General features: G+C 43.2%; 1 protein-coding gene across 2 annotated transcripts in view; it reads right to left on the reverse strand.

Moving 5' to 3' along the window:
• Positions 1-1,063: 1,063 nt before the first annotated feature.
• adgrg7.1 (adhesion G protein-coupled receptor G7, tandem duplicate 1) overlaps positions 1,064-21,076 on the reverse strand; it is a 103,369-nt gene continuing 83,356 nt past the window's right edge. For both annotated transcript variants that reach the window (XM_070893683.1, XM_070893684.1), the window contains exons 10-16: positions 18,711-18,866; positions 15,692-15,804; positions 12,343-12,677; positions 9,713-9,794; positions 6,405-6,566; positions 3,753-3,909; positions 1,064-1,668 (exon numbers count right to left, since the gene is read on the reverse strand). In XM_070893683.1, the coding sequence (XP_070749784.1) occupies positions 1,450-1,668; positions 3,753-3,909; positions 6,405-6,566; positions 9,713-9,794; positions 12,343-12,677; positions 15,692-15,804; positions 18,711-18,866 (1,224 nt within the window). In that variant the 3' untranslated portion in view covers positions 1,064-1,449. The remainder of the gene's footprint in view (positions 1,669-3,752; positions 3,910-6,404; positions 6,567-9,712; positions 9,795-12,342; positions 12,678-15,691; positions 15,805-18,710; positions 18,867-21,076) is intronic.

Genomic DNA, 21,076 nt, shown 5'->3' on the forward strand with positions numbered 1-21,076 from the left:
TAATGCAGTGTACATAATGCAGTGGGGGACGGAACAACAGCCCAGCGCAGAAAACACTGCTGGCAGCTGCGCACATGCACAGTGGAGTCTGCGCGCATGCTCCTCGCCCTCCCAGCGTGTCCTGCGGGCTGTGAGCGTATCCTTGGCCGAAGGGATGCCCCGATGTTCGCCGCACCCTATCCCTGGCCGAAGGGATGCCTCGCTGTTCGCCTGGTGAGTGGGGAATATCCTGCAGTATTTACTCAGGGTCGCTCAGCGTTGTCAGAAACTGATTGCATCATAAATAAACTATAAAAGTTGGGAATTTGGGTAAAAGTTGGGAATTTGGGTAAAAGTTGGGAATTTGGTAAGTGGGAATTCGGTGCAGAGGGGAAGGAGGTTCTGTTTTTTGGCTTCAATACTTGTAGTGGTTCATGTTACATATTTAAATATTTCATATAATCTACCTATAACTTAAACTAGATCAAGTAATGAGTTAAAAAACTATAAGTTAAGTTGATTAAATGTTGAAAGGTTGTTTCCCCTGGCTGAGATTATCCATTTTGGATCCAAGAAAGATAGATCAGAATAAATGGTGTGAAGCTCGGAACTGTGGTACTTTAAATGTACTAACTTGCGGCGAATTCTTAACTGCCCACAGTGTTTTTCAGAGCTGGCCACATACACTGACCTAAGTCAATTTGGAGTAAGTTTTAGCTGGCCAAAGTAGCATAAATGGCCAAAATTAGTGTAAGAGGCTGGGAACGCCCCCTTTTGAAAGAAAAGCTCATCTAAAAAAAATCGTACCTAATTGAGTTACTCTGGAGCAAGTTTATTGGGGAAAATGGCATTTTTTAACTTACACCAGAAAAACCAACATACTCCAAAAAAACTGGAGCAAGTCATGGCCAAAATTGGGCCCATGTTAACAGGAGTAGGCCATTCAGCTCCTCAAGCCTGCTCCAGATTCAATGAGATCATGGCTGATCTGTACCTCAACTCCATTTACCTGCCTAATTTAACATTAGCATACATGCAATACACATGAATTATTGAACCAATTAATAGTCATCAATGCAAAAAATGTGAGAAATGGATCCATGCCCAGTGACACGGTAATTTATTCTAATTCCAGTATTACATGAACTTCAAATTTAACAATCACACATGCAGTTATTTCTGTTAGAATACTGAGTGGAACACTGTCTTACAGTAATGGAGTGTTCTGGATTGAAATCAATTGGAAGCTAACGTACAACATTTCCTTCTGCCACAAGTTCACCTCGTATTGGTGGGATATAGTACTGTTGAATTTTACCAAGGAGTGCACAACACATTCTCCCATTATCGTAGCCATCATCCCAGATAAAAAAAAGGTATTAGGAAGGCAAGAGCGGCAATTTAGGGAGGAACAATAAAGAAAAGCTGGTGGAAAATGTATCTCATCTCAAAAACGCATGCCCCTGTGCTCTAATATAGAATGGAAGGTATGGAACTTGTGGTTTCTGAGAAGTTCACTGTGTCATATTGTGTATACCGTTCTTCATTGTTTGGAGTGCTTAAACTTTGAAATGACAATCTCCTTGAATGGACAATACTGATGTTCTTAGGAGATCTGGAATCCCAGATAGCATAGATCTTTTGAAAGGCTTTTCGGCGAGCAGTGAACAAAATGAAAATCTGTAGACCCTGTTAATCAAAAAAAGCAACATTTTAGGAAATCAACATCGTCAGAAAACAATGCTGTAAAATAATTTAACAAAAAAATACAATTTGGCTGTCAGAATTGTAGCCTGTATTTACTAATGTATTAAATTTTGCTAATTACAAAAAACTACGAAATTCAGATTTGTCATCATTATCCTACTCAGCAACATCATGGCATCCTCAGGACTTTGCTGCAGGATTTCCTCAGGGTAGTGTCCTCAGCCCAACTATCTTCAGTTGCTTCATCACTGATCTTTCCTCCGACATAAGGTTAAAAGCGGGCTGTTTGCTGATGATTTCAGTGTTCAGTTCCATTCACAATTCCTCTGATAATCAAACAACCCCATGCCAGCCAACAGCAGGGCCTGGAAAACATCCCGGCTTGGGCTGACAAATGGGAAATAACATGCACGGCACTTAATTGCCAGGCATTGACCACCTCCCCGTGACCTTGAACAGCACCATCTCTTATTATCAACATCTTGGGGAATTACCATTGACCAGAATTTGTAATGGACCAGACATATAAACACTATGGCTATAAGCACAAGACAGAGACTGGGTACTATGTGACAAGTGGCTTACCTCCTGACCCCTCCAAGCCTCGTCACCATCTACAAGGCTCAATTCAGGACTGAGATAGAAAGATCAGCACTCGCTTGGATGGGTGCAACTGTAACATCACTCAAGAAGCTCAACACTATCCAGAACAAAACAGTCTAATTGATCAGAACCCCAGCCACTAAATTCAATATTCACTTCTCTACCATCAGTGTACTATGGCTACAGCATGTGCAATCTACCATATACTGCAACAACTCACCAGGATTGCTTCAGGATTACCTCGCAGCCATGTTATCTCTGTCACAGAAAAGGATAAGAGTAGCAATATCATGGGCATACCATCAGCTACAAGTTATCCTCTAAATCAAACACCATTCTGACTTCAGCATATATCTTTGTTCCTTCATCATCATTGGGTCAGAATCCTGGCATTCCCTACCTAACACCATCATAGGTGCACCATCACCACAACGACTGCAATGGTTGAAGTGGTTGGTCTGCCACCACTTTCTTAGTGCAACTAGGGATGGGCAATAAATATAGCCTTGTTAGTATTTCCCACATCTATAGAACAAATACTAAAAATCCTTGCACATGTTACAAATAAACCTTTTTAGGGCATCCCATCATAATTTTACTTCCACTACCCCATTTATCCCTTGATGAGTGTACTTTCCACTAGATATTCTTACTGAGGCTGGGAGGATAGGATAGTCTGGGTAACAATTTTCTCAGACTGCCATATATGGATCTATATAAATAGTTTCCTCCTCATAAATGGAACTCCTAGTTTCCCTGTATCTATCAAGGTGCTTGTAATCATAAACATCACCCAACAATTGAGTTGGAGATACAGTTTGGGCAAGCTTAAGGCTCAAATTTTAATTTTCTTCTTGGTGCTCAAACATTCTTACCAGCAGTTTCTATGAGGTCAAACATTTGCAATTTTTGACTATTAACATATTATTTCTACTGATGTATACGAAGAAATACTATGTTTCTGCAGTCCTAGCATAGTACTGATACTGTCTTTTGGACGTTGGAACAGCCAGAGTCCCATTGCCCCAGCAACACATGAACCATTATATTTTGATCCTCCATGGCAATAGTTATCCTAATAATGTGCAATTCCAGCCATAACAGATATTCATCCAATCCCTTTTTTAAAAAACATTAACTTTCATTGATGAAAGTTTAATGGGAGTCGGATCTTTTCATCTTTAGTTTTGTTGCAGGCAATGTTTTAAATTGTTTTCTGGTTCTGCAATTGCTTTAAATAATTTACTTACATTTACATTTTCCATGGTTTACAGGTATGTTCTCTCAATTTGCTTTTTTCTCATTGAAAGTAAGATTTCTTTAAGCATCTATACATAACTTATAATCCTAAGTTATAATCATAACTTACGATCAGCTATTTTTTTCTCTGAATTCTCTCCAATGCTTTTGCCTTTGTCAACAAATAATTGCATTTTATGTTTCTGGAAGAAAAAACTACAAACCTGAGTGGTATTAAGAGCACAGAAGATATAGCTAAAGACAGCTTGTGTTTCGTCACGTTCTATAAGCATTAAATAACCCAGACTCCATGTTAAACACAACACAATGGCTACTGATAAGGATCCCATCATCTTCTTTGCTGAGGTTGCCTGTTTAGCACTAAAAAAAAAAGCACATCAAATAAGGAAGTGTTTGCCGATGTCAAAGCAATTTACTGTTTTGATAAAATCTTATTCAAGCGACCTTTTATATTCTTTCAATAAAAATATTGAAATGATTTTTACCTCCTGGTTCATATATCAAATTAATAAATTAATTGTCTCCCACTTAACTGTATAACTTGTTAAATTGCTTGAGACTTTACAGCCCTGCTACATATATCATTACTCGTGAATTAAAAAAAATGATTAACTTTGTTCCCTTTTATTTTGTGCCTTGAATGTTTCATCCCTGGTTAAAAGCAGAAGCTGGCTTGTTTCTATTCCTATGCCAATGATGGTCTACAACTGGTTACACAGAGCTATGTGAGAGTGGCATGGGGTGACTTATCATGATTTTCACTCCCTTCCTATGGGAAAATAACTGACCTAAGTTTTGGAATAATACTTATGAGTGGGAGATCATTAAAAAGTAAAGCAAAAAATCAAAATGGCGGATACGTGACGAAGATCAATTTTGAAGTGTGGGGATTCCCAATTAAAATAGTTTATACCATCTCAATGATCAAAGCCTTATAGCAAATTTGGCCTCTGATGAGGTGGGGTCTACTTCTGTGTGACCAAGGATGCACTCAACCATGGAGCAATTAGTAGCTTACTATAACTAAACAAATATTGCTGGTTACCAAAAAGAATTATGGTGGAACACTTTTATACCCTGTGCCATTGAATGAGAGATCTGAACTCCAGTAGGCCCAAAGGCTGACATATTCCCACCAAACTTTCTCCAGATGATTAATTGACAATCAGATGAATTGTAAAGTGCATGGGCAAACGGAAGGATGGTAAAAATGAGAATTCAATTGCAAGGAATACATCTATATCGCCATAGAATTTCATAGTCACCAAATCGAAATGCAACTTACACAGAAGTAAGCTAGTACATTCAGCTCTCTTTGATCGGCGAGGATTGTTTGAGTACGGGAGACATAGGCCAGAATGTTTGGGATGTGGGGGCAGTTAAATTGTTACAAATGTGAATTTGGACCTGAACCCACCACCAACCCGCCCACTTCCGGTTTTGCAGGAGGCGGGATGGGGCGGGCAGGGGGCATAACCATAATTTAAATATTGTCTTCATCATAGGCAGTCCCTCAAAATCGAGGACGATTTGCTTCCACTCTAAAAGTAAGTTCCCAGGTGGCTGTACAATCCAATACAGGAATTACAGTCTCTGTCACAGGTGGGACAGACAGTCGTTGAAGGAAAGGATGGGTGGGGAGTCTGGTTTGCCACACGCTCCTTCCGCGGTCTGCGCTTGGTTTCTGCATGCTCTCGGCGACGAGACTCGAGGTGCTCAGCGCCCTCCCGGATGCTCTTCCTCCACTTTGGGCGGTCTTTGGCCAGGGACTCCCAGGTGCCGGTGGGGATGTTGCACTTCATCAAGGAGGTTTTGAGGGTGTCCTTGAAACGTTTCCTCTTCCCACCTGGGGCTCGCTTGCCATGTAGGAGTGGAAGTCTCTATTTCCCCCTCCATTTTGAATTTAACTGCCTGAGGATGGCTTTCACACAATTCGTGAAATCATGCAGTTTAAAGTGAGGTGGAGACTGCAGCATCAAGGAGGCAAGTAGCTTTATACCTAACTCCTGGAATCAGGGTCCTTTCCTAGCCCAACCTCAATGGAGACCACCCCATGAGGCCTCCGATCACTCCACCAGGCCCTCCCCTCCCCCCTCCCCCGCCGATGCCTCCCCTTCCAACGATGATAAAGCCGGACATGATCCTCTGATGGCTGGCCCTGATCCTCTCTCCACCCTGCCCATCCTCCACCCCCCCCCAATCTCTGGCTGCCCCCCACACTATCTGCGATCCCTGATTTCCCTCCTGCGATTCCCGCTTGCCTGCCGATCCCCGACCACCCCCCCATCGGCTGCAGATCCCCTGCCGATCCTGCAACCCCCCCATCCCCGATCCTCTCCCCCCCCCCATCCCCAATTGTTGACCCTGCCTAACCTCTCTCCCCCTTCCTGATTGCCAATCCCCCTCCCGATCACCAACCCCTCCTCCCGATCACCAACCCCCCCTCCTGATCGCTGACCCCCCACCCAATCGGTGATCCCCTCCTGCCGATCCCCAACCCTCCTCCCGACAATTCTGCCCCCCCCCCCCCCCCCCCGCCGCCGTTCCTGACCCCCCTCCCAATGATCCCCAACCCCCCTTCCACGATCCCTCTGCTGGACCGACCCCTCGCAACTGAAGCCTATCCACCTGGAGCCAGCTAGCCTCTTAAGCTGGCTGGCTGTTGGCGGGAAACCGAGGCCTCACATTCAAATCGGCAGGGCCTGTGGGAAAGCCAGCCTTCCGGGTTTCCTGCCTACCTCAGAATCACCCTGCCCCCAACATGCCTCTCCAAACAAAATCCCGACCATAGTTGGGTTGAGCAAAATTAAACTGTTTCAGTATGAAGAAAGTTAATAAATAGCATGTTGTACTACCTGCAAGTACCATGGTCTTTGTTGAACAGCACCAACTTTGTCACTAAAGCAAACATGATAAAATTAAATAGTAGTAATATCCCAACTGGAATAAGAAATCCCCACAGCATTGGTTTTGACAGACTCAGCTGCCCCTGTAGTTCCAAACCAGCAAGCCAACAGCTGAAAAACAGAGAATGGTAAAAAGCATGAAGCAGAACATGCAACAAAAGAGATTCATTCATTTGTTTGTAAAATCCAAACCTAATTAAAATGATACTTTGAGTATGCAATTCCTCCCGTCAAAAAGTTCTGCTTACATAGTGATAATATTATTTATAGCACAGCACAGAAACAGACCATTTGACCCAACAGATCCATGCCGGTATTTATGCTCCGCATGAGCCTCCTCCCCGCAATGCTCCTTCTAATATTTTTTTCCTGCGTGGGCTCTTTACATTTGCAGTATTCTTCCAATGAAAGGAAGGCAAAGGGAATAGAATGCAATTGCAGTAAATATTTTTTTTAAATCCTTCAGAGTCCACCTTACTCAGTCACAGAAGTATATATAGCACTAAAATAAAGTTTCTTAACAAAATAAACACATTGAAAATTACATATCTCACAATATTATCAAACCTACATACAGCATTATATTTTGAGTGATGTAAAAATATATATATTACTGTTTCCCATGGAGGCCCATCTGTGTGTGAGAAGCCTGGAATTACAGGGTTCAAATTTGGCCCACCCCTTTTTTCGGCACATTTGCCGGAGATGCAATATAATATGGATAAATGTGAAGATGCAGTATAATGTGGATAAATGTGAGGGTATCCACTTTGGGGGAAAAAATGCGAAGACAGAATATTATCTGAATGGTGGCAGATTAGGAAAAGGGGAGGTGCAATGAGACCTGGGTGTCATGGTTCATCAGTCATTGAAAGTTGGCATACAGATACAGCAGGCGGTAAAGAAGGCAAATGGTATGTTGCCCTTCATAGCTAGGGGATTTGAGTAGAGGAGCAGGGAGGTCTTACTGCAGTTGTACAGGGCCTTGGTGAGGCCTTACCTGGAATATTGTGTTCAGTTTTGGTCTCCTAATCTGAGGAAGGATGTTCTTGCTACTGAGGGAGTGCAGCGAAGGTTCACCAGACTGATTCCCGGGATGGCTGGACTGACATAGGAGGAGAAACTGGATCAACTGGGCCTTTATACATTGGAGTTTAGAAGGATGAGAGGGGATCTCATAGAAACATACAAGATTCTGACGGGGCTGAACAGGTTAGATGCGGGTGGATTGTTCCCGATGTTGGGGAAGTCCAGAACCAGGGGACATAGTCTTAGGATAAGGGGTAGGCCATTTAGGACTGAGATGAGGAGAAACTTCTTCACTCAGAGAGTTGTTAACCTGTGGAATTCCCTGCCGCAGAGAGTTGTTGAGGTCAGTTCATTGGATACATTCAAGAGGGAGTTAGATATGGCCCTTACGGCGAAGGGGATCAAGGAGTATGGAGAGAAAGCAGGAAAGGGGTACTGAGGGAATGATCAGCCATGATCTTATTGAATGGTGGTGCAGGCTCGAAGGGCCGAATGGCCTACTCCTGCACCTATTTTCTATGTTTCTATGATGCGCCGCTTTTCTACGTTGATAAGTGCGCCGGAAAAATTGCCCCCCACTTTGGCCACTGTCCAGCCTCTGTTCGGTCTTTGCGCAGCGTGGCCAGTCGGGTCGGGGTCATCATCCTGCGCTGAAAACAGTGCCGGGACGTCTGCACATGTGCAGTGGAGTGTCCGCGTATGTGCAGTAGCTCCTCGCCCCCAACCTCTCTGTGTGCGTGCTGCAGCTGCTGTGTATGTGAGACCCAATGCCTGCCCCTAGCCCTGGCCGAGTGGCCCCTGGTGCGATCGACCTCAAGTTTGAAATTTTATGCACTGTAGCTATTTTTGAACTTTCTTAATGGCTTGTCATTTTCTTGGACTTTTGGCTACTTTAAAAAATGTATGTAAATATGTTTTGTCTCTTGTGAATAGTGGTGACCATTTGTCAAGCCTATTCACCTGGTGCTTTTGTGACAGAAGAACATAAGTGACGGAGGAACACTGAAAGAATATCTTATTTATTGAAGTAGACTTTATTTGGATAATATGGGCTCAATTTTGGCCCAGTATAATCATTGCAAACAAATAATTGTTTAAATTGGTTGTGAGATTAGCGCAATTTAATTCAACTATCTTTTACTTCTTTTATTTTTGTAGTTTAAGCTTCCATGAATGTTTCTGTTGTATAGTAAATTAACTTTGCGAAGTTTGTCATATGATGTCCTATATAGCTGTTTGATCCTATTCACGTTCTTTAGTCAAGTCATTAAGTTCTGCTGGCTTCCTATGTACCTACCTGCGCTGATTTCTTAACTCTCCGCAAGGGTTTTCACAAGCGGCCACATACGCTGGCCTAAGTAGATTTGGAGTAAGTATTAGTTGGCCAAAGTGGCCTAAATGGCCAAAACTGCGTAGGTGGCTGGTAACACCCTCTTTTGAGAAAAACTAAACTAAAAAAATCGTAACTAACTCAATTACACTGGCGCAAATTGAATGTGCAAAATGACGATTTTTAAGATACCCCAGAAAAATCAAGTTGCTCCAAAAAAAACGGAGCAACTCCTGGCCAATTTTGAGTCCACAGTTTGGTTACCTCTTGTGCTTTTTTTTGTTTCTGTGAGGAAACAAGTCCAATTTTTGCTTTGTTGTGTGGCCTGCAGCACCCGTTAACACGGTCCGTGTAGACATGTTGGCTGCTATTTTATTTTATTATCTAGTTAGTGTGTTCATTTAAGCAATGGGACATTTAAACTTTTCAAACTTAATTTTGACAGTGTGTTATGTATTTTTGTCATGTAGTGTTGTGCATGATTTGAGCTCACAGATGAAGAGGTGATTGTAATGAAGCCCAATGCTACTTGACATCAAATGCAACAGCCCAGTGAATTGCCTCAGTAGAATTACAATGACGTAGAAGTGTAAAGGTTAATGTATGTTTTGAAATCATGTTCATGGGAAATTTGTTTATCTGCTACAATTGAGACATTAATGCAATTGGTTTAAATAAGTTAATACTTTTGTCCAAATAGTGGTTAAAGGAATGCAAACATGTTATGCTTTTAAACACTCATTTTCAAGGATATGCAATGATGCAATATGCTTATACATTGCGTCGCAGTCTGTGCCCGAGACTATCCATGAGCAATGCCACAGGAGGTTTACTAATTTATTATCATTTTCATGATTTGAATTGCAGTTGAAATACATATTGACTATACAATACTCACAACTCCTCCTGCCGATAATTCAATGCGTTATCTGCCTTGTAGGTAGCTGCTAATGTTACAACAACAATAACTGCTGGAAGACCTGAGGACGACATTAGATGAAAACAAGTGCTGTTTGTACTTATAAGAATTAAATTCTGTTTTTTTCTGAGCAATATAATTCTTTCCAATTAAATTCAGAGGTTACTATTTTATTGGGACGAAACAGCCAAAGCCCAGTGAAACTGGGCAGCTTTGAATCAGTAAATTTTCACTTCATGCTACAAAATCATTTTGCATGTTAACAATTTCTTATTAACATTTACCATTCAAAATAAATATGTCAAAATTAACTCCAAATGGAGTGAATTGCACAGAAATTTTTCCAGAACAAAAATATTGGGGGAAATTTTCACTTTCATGGCTTGAGTGGTAATGTGGCCAATTGGATTGTCCACCCATTGTAGAACCCACCCTTTCATTCCATTGAAAACTGGGTGGATCCTACAACAGGCGGGCAATCTGCTTTGCAGTGATGACAAAGTCTACCCCATTGTGTTTTACCATATATATTTACCATTTGTGGTCAAAAAGCCTCTAATAAAATGTGCAGTGCCCTTTTTAAAGATAGCTTATTTTATGTGGAGTTATAGCAGCCTTCTAATTATGGTACTCTGATGCCTATCATATAGCATGTATTATCAATCCCTTATTGCTATAGAATGCCAAAAATCACGTGATATACTCCTCACTCTTAAGTGTCCTTTGGAGATATTTTTGAGGGGGCTGCTAAAAATATTTAATGGGGTTGAAAATGACCCTTTACAAATTTTCCAAAGTTGATTACTGTTCTGTATGAAATATGTCATATGAATAAAACCTAGTACATAATGGTGTATAACTTTTGTGCAAGTAGGCTCTTCAAAAACAGTCAGAGCTGTCAGTTTGCCAGCAAAAGCCACAGATACTTGCTTCCTGACAGATGATGGGTTTGAGTTCCAGACTAACTCGGATTTAAGTGACTGACCATAGTCAGCTGAGTTTTCGTTAGTTCTCGAACAAGCTCCTGATCAAAGTACCTTTAGAGAAATAAAGGCCCTGAATTTCCTTGATCATATTTACACAGAAATTACGCCAACATTTTTGGTGTCGATCTGGCGGATAGGAACTTATGCCGAAATTTCCTGTGGAGCTCATTTGACTGTGTCCCACTGTAAAAACAAGCAGATACAGCGCCGCCAATAGGGGTAATAGTGAGCTGTCTTCTGCCATAGTCATTCATAAGGTCTTATCTCTGCCGCACCTCTTCCTCTTATGCAGAACAGGGGTATGTTCATTGGAAAGTCATTTCAGCTGCTTAGTCCTTCCGAATGTGTGGAAGGGGCGGGGATCTGAAAAACGTCCGGTGCACTGAGACGGACAGCACTTTGGTGAAGTATAATGCAAGTCTCAGTAAGAACATTTTGAAAAAAAATCTCAAAGAAATCCGCTATCAAATTTCAGAAGTCCCAACATCAGGTGACTTTGGGCCATGCAGCGAAAATGTTTTGGCCGTAGATTTACGGCAACATATTATTCACGCAAATCCAGGTCATTCACGTGAGCTGGGGGCGGTACTACGTCAACGGGCAGCGGAGGGTTTTGGCAGTTGTATCTCCAAAACGGCATAAATGATTGAGGAAATTAGTGTATAGTGATATTTTACTGTAAAACCAGCATAAATCAGCTAGTTGTGAATTTCCTTGAAATAAATGGCGCAATGCTGCACGTGCCAACTTTTGGCTGAGATGTTAAACCGAGGCTTCATCAGTCCTTTCAGGTGCATGTAAAAGATTCCACGGCACTTTTCGAAGAAGAGCAGGGGAGTTCTGTTGTCGTGGCAAACATTTATCCCTCAACCAACAACCACTAAAAATAGATTTACTGTTCATTTATTTCATTGCTGTTTGTGGGAGCTTGCTGAGTGCATATTGGCTGCTATGTTTCCTACATTACAACAGTGACTATACTTCAAAAGTATTTGATTGGCTGTAAAGCGTCTTGGGATGTCCTGAGTTCCTGAAAATTGTTATAAAAATACTTGTGTTTTTTTTTGCCTGATCAGTAATCATAATAGAAAACCCTTAACAGCTGTTCAGAAGTGCACAAAATCCAATCCCCCGCCACCCTGAAAAGGGCTAAAAAAAAAATTGGAATTTTGCCTTTGTATTAGGTTTTTATGATATTTGCGTTATATGTGGACAATCTGTTTTATTACTTGTTTATTCTGGTTTTGTAAATTAGGTATGTAATGTTCTATTATGCTATGCATTGAATTAGGTATATAATTATTCATAACCTGCATATGCAAATTTGACATGTGCTTCAATAGTAATGTTATGGAAATTAGCTCAATCATGCTAATTTTATGTTTCCTTTGGTACATCATACTTTATTTCTATTAGCAGAACTAATACAACATCCATTAGTCAAAATTTGAAAGAAATAATGGCAGTGTTGAAGTCAAAGGCACTTCTTCCCTGCTCTTGCACCTATACATTGCGCAATGATAATCAAACGTTTAACCATCCCATTAATGGTAAATGAGAGATTCAATTTGTATTGGAGCTGTAAAAAGCATTATAAAAGGATGATTGCTAACGATCTCTTACCCCATCCAACCAGTGAAATCCATATTAAGAAGTGCCGTGGTAGTGGCTTGAATACATGAACTAGAAGAACATACATCTGTGCACCGTACAGTGCTGACCAGGTGAATGTAGCCATTAAAAAATAATGAAGGATGGCAGCAGCAGCAGTGCATGAGTACACCTCTGGTGGATTGGACCGGTCAGAAGGTAGAATGGTGTTTTCTGTATTGTTTGCAGCACTTTTTTCATTCAGAGCATTGGGGTTGTTTATTCCAGAGATGAAGATCAAATTAACCATGAGCATCGACATGCAGAGACTCACAGTTACCCAGGTAAGTGAGGTCTTGCGAACTTGCCTGAAGGGAAATTCTTCATTAGATAGAGTTTCGATTCGACTTAACAGACAGGCTAGGATTTGCAAAGCAAATATAGTAGTTCAGCTTATCCTATTGAACAAATCTAACAACAGCAAATTCCATTTCAAAAAAGATATATCAACAAATGTTCCTCATTCATTTCTGTTGTGCAAAATTCCTTTCACAGCAAAGTTTCCCAGCCCTCCTAATGTACCCCTGTGCTGTTATTGTCCTCACATCTGTCCTGCTAATAGTGAAAACGCCCCAAGGAGCTTCACAGGACCGTCATCACACAAAATTTGACACCAAGCCACATAAAGACATATTACGACAAGCTTGGTCAAAGAGATAGGTTTTAAGGAGAGAGAGCTAGAGAAGCTGAGAGGTTTAGGAAGAGAATTCTAAATCTTAGAGCTTAGGCATTTGAAGGCACAGCCGCCAATGGTGGAGTGATGAATGTGTAAGAGGCCAGAATTGGAGGAGCGTAGAGATCTAGGCAGGTTGTCGGGCTGGAGGATGTTACAGAGTTAGCGAGGGGCGAGACCATGGAGGGATTTGAACATAAGGATGATCATTTTAAATCATCATCATAGGTAGTCCCTCAGGGTGGAGGATGACTTGCTTCCACACTAAAAATGAGTGCTCAGGTGACTGATAAACTCATTTTAAATGATGGAAGATGCCTGTGCATGAATTCTTTTAACGTGGGGTGGCCGTTGCACAGCAGCCACCACACGGGCTTGACGGAGCAAGGTCTTGGTCCAGTGGCAAGGGGATCCAAGACAACAGGAGACCAGGCTCTGCCGCTTGTGCCAATACATGCACACAAACTCAAACATACTTCTACTGTCCTCCTTCCTTCCTCCCACAGGATCTCAGTCAGAGGAGCAGTTTGGAGAGCGAGGCTGGAGCTGTGCGCAAATCAAAAAAAGCCCGACTTCGTGGGACAGTCAGAGTAGCAGTTTAGAGTTTGGAGTGCGAGGCTGGAGCTACAGGCAATCAAAAAAATCTAGCCACCGCAACAACAGAATGAACAACGCGGAGGTCGGAAGTGGCGAGGAGCGGAGGTGTTAAAATCGAGCTTTTGGTGGACCGGAAGCCAATGTAGGTCAGGTAATGGGTGAACGGGACTTGCTGTGAGTTAGGATACAGCAGCAGAGTTTTGGATGATCTCAAGTTTACAGAGTGGAAGGTGGGAGGCTGGCCAGCAGAGCATTACAAACATAATTAAGTTGGAAATGGCCTCACTCCAGATGCCATTAATATATTTTTCTTCATGCACCACTCTCTTAGTATTTTGCTTAAATAATAAAATGTGATAATCTGTTAATGAATTTAAATCATCAACATTTTTAGTTATGTCTGAGCTGAAAGCACATGCTGCTGATATTGGGTGCCAAAAATTGGAAAGGTGTTCCATTGCCTTCCTGATACCTCAGTGAGAGGAAATTTCATCCAAAAAGAATGAAAGTAACTAACTGGAGATGATGCTGTGCATTGGAGCCTTACTGCATTCTGAGTTGGTAGAATGCAGGTTTGCAGCTATGATTTGCCACACACTGAATTCCTGATCTCAGCTGTCTGGACTTCAGGCACTTTTCCATAGAGAGGGAGGAAAGATCAATAGAAGAGTTAGAATCACCATAACTCTGTTCTGCACGTTCCAGCAACCAGTTATAAATCATCATTGGCCAAAGCCACAACTTCTTGGCAGAAAATAATTCATCATTCAAGGCAATTGAAAAGTGGGAAGGGAGAAAATATTTTATGAAAGATACAGTTTTACCCTAATAAATGTTTTAACATGTATTTAACTAACAGAAAAAAGTATTACTGAATAATATTTCACAGGCAAAACCCTATGTTGTAATGTGATCTTTTTGTTGTCATAACTAGCCGGTTATATGGTTCACATATATATTGTAAGGGCCAATCTATATGATTATAGTTGTAGCAATTTCTTCTGTGAGATATAGGATGATATAACAGTTCTTGACTAGTAGGTAAATGGGCATCTTAATTCTGTCAATATTTGATTTCATTCAAAATAAATTTGATTACGAGAATATTATGCAAATATTGTAGAACATACTGTAGAACTAAATTGACAAAGTATATTTTGTTTTATATCAGGACTGAGTGGCACAGTGTGTTAGAAAATTGGGCTTTCACCCACATGACCTGGTTTCATATCCAGAACAGACAAATGGAATGACCATCTCTTCCCTCTGACAGCTTCAAGTCTCAAATGAAATGAGTCTGGGAAGTCTACAACTTCTAATATATATTAACCTACATCATATAAATCACCTTAAAATATCCTACACCCGAGCAGTGATTCAGCACGTTTGCTCACATAAGCTATGAGTATGCAAAGTGTAGGCTATTTTAACCCTGTCCGCCTGGCAGAAACCTAGCAGGTGGACTTTTCAAATGCCCCGGGTTACTAACCTGTTGGGAAGCTGCCTGGTTCCTGCAATTTTCACTTAGGCTTCCGAATGAGTGGCTAGGCTGCTTGCCTAAATGTGGCAGGGTCCAATTGTAGATTGAGGTCTAATGAGGTCATCAAGCCCCGACTGCAATTTTAATTCTGGCCTGAGTGGGCAGCCACCGCAGCAGGAAGTGGATCTGTGGTATGTTAATGAGGCCTTGGAGTTAAAATACCCTGGGCTCGTTTTCTGCCTCAGTGATTGAGTTTCTAACTCACCACGCCTGCCCAGAGTTAAAATTGGGGCAAGGCATGAAATGTGCATATCAGAATTCAAGTTCAGTAAAGTCTTGGTGCACTTAGAGGGAACTCTGCATTTCATCTGACCCATTGGAGCATTGTAATGTTCAGGACTGAAAATGACTATTTGGATCCACCTAGCCACTATATCTGAGGTGTGGCATCTATAGGTGCAAGATGGAAAAATGACACATCCCCTAATGCATATATATAGTGTAATGAAGCAGCTTGCAATGATTACTATACTAATACATTTGGCACTGTTAACATTATTTTAAGTTCTCACCTGGTAATAATTTGAAATCCAATAGTGATGATTAACCCGGCTATCGAAAACCCACTTCCAACGTACGACACAATGTCTAATGGTTCAGTGTAGGTATAATTCTGTCTGAAGCTCTATCGTAATAAAAATAAAGGAATATTTAAAATTGAGTTTTGCAAACAATATTGTTTGTGAGCAAGTGGCTGTCAAACCGTAACTTTTCTTTAAGACTAGCCCATCTCACGTGGCTTTGCTCAGAGTGAGTTTGAGGCTGTGCTGTTACTAGGTAAAGTCTTGCTCCGATATGGGATGGTGAAGGGATGCACATTGGTGCTGAAAGGATTTGGAAAGAAATTTGTAAGAGTGCCACAGTCAGCCAGTATACTTTGAAACCAAATTGCCAATGAGATAGTAGGTTGTTGAGAAGTTACAATGGGCTGGAAATTGCAGTCAGCGGTTTCCCACGGGCGAATACCTCCGAACCGCAAGTAAACTTCGCACCTACCTGGTGCCTCCGTACCATCGAAAACTCGCGCACTGGGGCCTGCAGGCGTACACCAGCGTAAAGGCCCTCGTATCCCAGGAGCGCATGCGGTTCGCAAATAGTCCAACTCTGTGCCAGTGAATGTCCATCTCCTGCTGATTCGTGCAATCTGTCAAGCTGAAACTCGGCAGATCGAAAGTTCCGGGATTTCGTGCATGTGCATCGCATGCGGGAACCCGGAACTTGCAGGGCACTTATGACCTCGTACGCTGTGTCTATGTGGTCACAGGCCCTGGAAAATATGGACCAATATCTTTTGTTTCCATACAATTAATCATCATCATAGGCAGTCCCTCGTATCGAGCATGCCAAAAAGGGATGAGTTCATAAGTGTTTCAATGAAGGAACTAATATTCCAGATCCCGAACTACATGTTGAAGGGTGGAAGATACCTGTGTGGATTTTTTTAATGTGTGGTGGCCGTTGCACACCAGCCACCACATGGGCTTGACAGAGCTAGGTCTTGGTCCAGTGGCAAGGATTAACCAAGATGACTGGAGACCAGCTCTGCTGCACGGACCTAGTGCGCGCACATATTGCAGTGTGAGCTGCCCCGTGCTACCCCTAGGCCCTCGCCTCTTCTGGTCCCAGAATTCACGCCTCTCCTGGGCCCCGATCACATTGCTCCATGATCACTCGTCGCTCCTGCGCCCCAGCCTCGCTGCTCCTGCTGTACCTGCCCACACTCCAATCAGCGACCTGGACGTTGGTGACGTCCAATCCAGTCGCCCTCTTCACAGCCGTCGCTCTCCAGCACGCGCTGTACCTTGAAGTGGTATGCTGCTTTGAAGGCCCTGACCTGCTGATTAGCATACAATTAGCAGTAGGGACACTGGCCTGTTGTTGCATAAACTCTGCCAGAGTGGTACCCCAGTGCTCTACGCCCCCAGCTGAGCTAAGTTTGCCAATTTAAAATTGCGTTCTCCATGGTGTGAGAAGTTCTGAATCATAGGGCTCAATTTTCCCCAGTGACTTGCGCTGTTTTTTTTGGAGCAGGCCACTTTTTTTTGTCCTAAGTTTAAAAAAATCAGTTTCCCTGATCAATTTGCACCAGCCATTTAGGGAAGTTTGGGCAATTGAAAGTTACTCCAGTTCTTCTTAGGCCAACGTATGTGGCCTCTGTAGAAAAACCTTCAGGTGAGTTAAAGAAATTGGCGCAGGTAAGGAAATTGGTGCAACTGCGTGCAGCAGATGCCCGGACACCAGTAGCAGGAAAGGTAAGAGAGATGCAGAGAGAGGGGATGGGAAGCCTTTCGGGTATAGTTAGGTGCGGGGACCAGGAGGGAGGAGGCCATTCGGCCTGGACTAGGGGCGGAGGAGCGGACCAGGAGGCTGTTCAGCCTAGGCTGAGGGCAGGGGAGTGGACCGGGAGGCCACTCGACCAGGGCTAGGGGCGGGGAGCGGGACCGGCAAGGCATTCGGAGCTAAGGGCTGGCAGGGGAGCGGACCGGCAAGCTCTTCGATCAGGGCTAGGGACGGGGGAGTGGGAACGGCAAGGCACTCTGGGCTAGGGGCGGACGGGGGAGCAGACCGGGAGGCCACTCGTTCAGGGCTAGGGGTGGGGGAGCGGACCAACAGGTCACTTGGTTAGGGGAAGACGGGAGCGGACCAACAGGTCACTTGGTTAGGGGAGGGGGGAAGCGGACCAACAGGCCACTTGGTTAGGGGAGGACGGGAGCGGACCAGCAGGTCACTTGGTTCGGGGAGGGGGGGAGCGGACCGGCAGGTCACTTGGTTGGGGGAGGACGGGAGCGGACCGACAGGTCACTTGGTTAGGGGAGGGGGGGAGCGGACGGACAGGTCACTTGGTTAGGGGAGGGGGGGAACGGACCGGCAGGTTACTCGGCCAGGGCCCGTGGTGGGGGAGCAGACCGGGAGGCCCTTTGGCCTGGGATAGGGGCGGGGATCGGTGCTGGCATGGGGGGGGGGGGAGACTTTAATAATTGGAGGTAAGTTGCTGCAATGTATTTCATTGTGTTTTTAAGTTGCTTCAATGTATTTTAATATATTTTTAAGTTGCTGCAATGTATTATAATGTGTTTTTAAGTTGATGCAATGTGTTTTAATGTGTTGCGAGCTGGCTGTATGTTTCACTTGCAGCCTCAGCTTGCATAGTGTCCCTGGTTATCGTGGCAATCCGATCTTTTTGGCACAGATCAAGGCTCCATCCCCAAAAATAAAGGACAGGTTAGGCTGCGCCAAAATGAAGAAATCCAACGGGGAAACTTAGAACATTTTTTTTGCCGTACTTGGGGCCCCAAAAAGACAGACGTAACTCTTCAATACGCCAAAAAAAAAAGATTTGAGGAAAATTGAGCCCATAGTGAGGAAATGTTGAAATTATAGTCCATCCCTCATGGGAAACTGCTGACCTTTTGACTTAGAGCATAGGCAGGCTTGCTGAAGGATTTTACTTGGAAACAGAAATCCCTGGCGTGAAAAACTGCTGAAAATGTAATATTAAACCTGCTGATTGTATTTTCATTTTTGTCTTACCATCAACACTGCAAAATTAGTGGTATGATTGCACTGACATCTCAAGTGTCCAAACTCATTTGTGCTCTTTGAACAGCCTGCTGTATTCCAATCATCCATATCATAGTCCCAAAACACACAGGCATGGTCATGAATGAAATATTCTGTAGAGTTATACTGAACAAAAACATAAATAATTTAATTGATTAAGATAAATCGTATCAAACTAATCATGTGTCATTCCTGTGTATGATAATTTAAACCTATGAAAATATCAATTTGACATTATTACAGGTTTAATCTTTATTTCTTTTTGGCATTCAGGCAACAATTTATTGCCCACCTCTAATTGATCTGAGAATGTGATGGTGGGCTTTCTTCATGAATCACTGCAATTCTTGCAGTGAGGGTACTCCCATGATATTATGCGCATAATCTAGTTTATTTTATGGTTAATATTGATATTTTCATTACTACCAGGATCTTTCTTCACTACATTACCATAATCAAGCAATAATTTAAAACCACATGCGCTTTGCTGGAGAACTATTATTGAAGGACATGGGCCTAGAAATTTCATAGCGGTCTGTTTGGGATGATAACTTTTCAGGGAGTGCAGAAGTATCGGCAGGTGAAAAAAGATGTGCAGCTGACGGGAACTTCCGCTTTAGCGCTCCAAAAGGGAAGTGGAGCGCTAAATCAAGCGCTATCACTTGCCTTAGAGAGGCGGTATCGGCAGAGCGCAGACTATTGTTCAATGCAGGGCTGCTGTCTGTACAGGCTCCTTCCTTCGCTTAAAGGGAACGGCCAATGCTGGGGTGATTGAGTTTTCATGCTGTCTGTATTGGACTACGGCACCTGCGCTACATGCATAGTGTTAAAGAGTGCAGTGCTGAGCAATCGAGAGCAGCAAAGCAAATCAGAATGGGGAGGTAAATAAATTTTGTCCTACCTGACCACCACTGCCTTTAATTAGCGCTCCCCAAGCAGCCAGCCGAGTGAGAACACCTCCTGCAGCTGCTGCGGCTGACGCTCGGTGGTGCTGCAGGGGGGCGGGAACGAATATTGCATCCAGGGTGGTAACGGGGCGCTGCGCACCGGATGATGTTATGATCTCCGGGTGCAAGGGAGCGAGGTGGTTAGTTTTAGTGCCAGTGCAAAACCTCCAGGGATGTTCGCGGGCATCGGTGATTTCGCCGTGCCCGGTAAGTGACCGATTAGCGCCCCATTACCGCCCCCCACATGCACTAATTGGAGGTGCAAACCAGGCCAATTTCTCCCCCATGGTCTTTTTTTTAAAAAGAAGAAAATGTTGGAAATGCACAGCAGGTCTATCAGCATCTGTAAAAGACAGGTTCATATTTTGGATGCAGACTAGTCCTTAAAACTGGAAAATAAGTTAGTTATTTAATGGAACTGTGAAAAATCAAAAGGGCGGGAGAAAAGTAGAGACATAATAGATGGAATATCTAAACAGATCTTACTGTAAAGCTGGGATTTGATAAAAACTGGTGGAGGATGCATAAAAATTCTCTCAGCGAGGCAGTGAAAAGCCATTAAAATAACTGAAGAGTGTGAAACTAGCAAAAGAGAAGGGATTGAAAATCTGCTGCCATTCCAGCATACTCCCTTTGTAACTTCAGCAGGAGTACTTTGGAACAGCCAAAAACTAGGCCAGAACCTGCATATCCTGGGTCTTGTCAGTGTTGGAAATTTAGGATGGACTTTTGCGGGGGTGGGGTGCAGGGTATGGTGAAGGCGCGGGGGGGGGCGCGGTTAGGGTGGTAAGGGGCATTAAGAGTAGGGCAGAGTCTTTTCCTGCTCCTTACATGGGCTTTGTCATAAGGGGGAAAATGCGGACTTCTTTTGAACCTTTGTGCTTCAATGGAATCTGGCGTATGGGTGCCGGAGGAAAGCCTAGCGAGCGAAGTACACCAGCTGACCAAGGGGCAGATATGGGAACCATCTGAGGGTCCAGGTTGCAAAATTGTGGCCTTGATCACCAAAGATTGAGCTATGATTTTTAAACAAATATATAAATGGCACCCTTTGTTAAAGAGCTGCTAGGAGTAACAAAACATTTACTTGCCACTTATCAACTCAGGCCTGGATGTTATTCCAGGTCTTGCTGCATGCAGGCATGGACTGCTCCATTATCTGAGGAATTATGAATGGAGCTGAATACTTTGTAATCATCAGCAAACATCACCTTATGATCGAGGGAAGGTGATTGATGAAGCAGCTGAAGATTGTTGGGCTAAGAATACTGCCCTGAGGAATTCATGCAGCTGTGTCCTCGGCTGAAATAATTGGCCACAACCATCTTTCTTTGTGCCAAGTATGACTCCAACCACTGGAGAGTTTGCCCCCTGATAGTCATTGACTTC

The sequence above is a fragment of the Pristiophorus japonicus genome, chromosome 11 (genome assembly GCF_044704955.1).
Source record: "Pristiophorus japonicus isolate sPriJap1 chromosome 11, sPriJap1.hap1, whole genome shotgun sequence".
Lineage (NCBI taxonomy): Eukaryota > Metazoa > Chordata > Chondrichthyes > Pristiophoridae > Pristiophorus > Pristiophorus japonicus.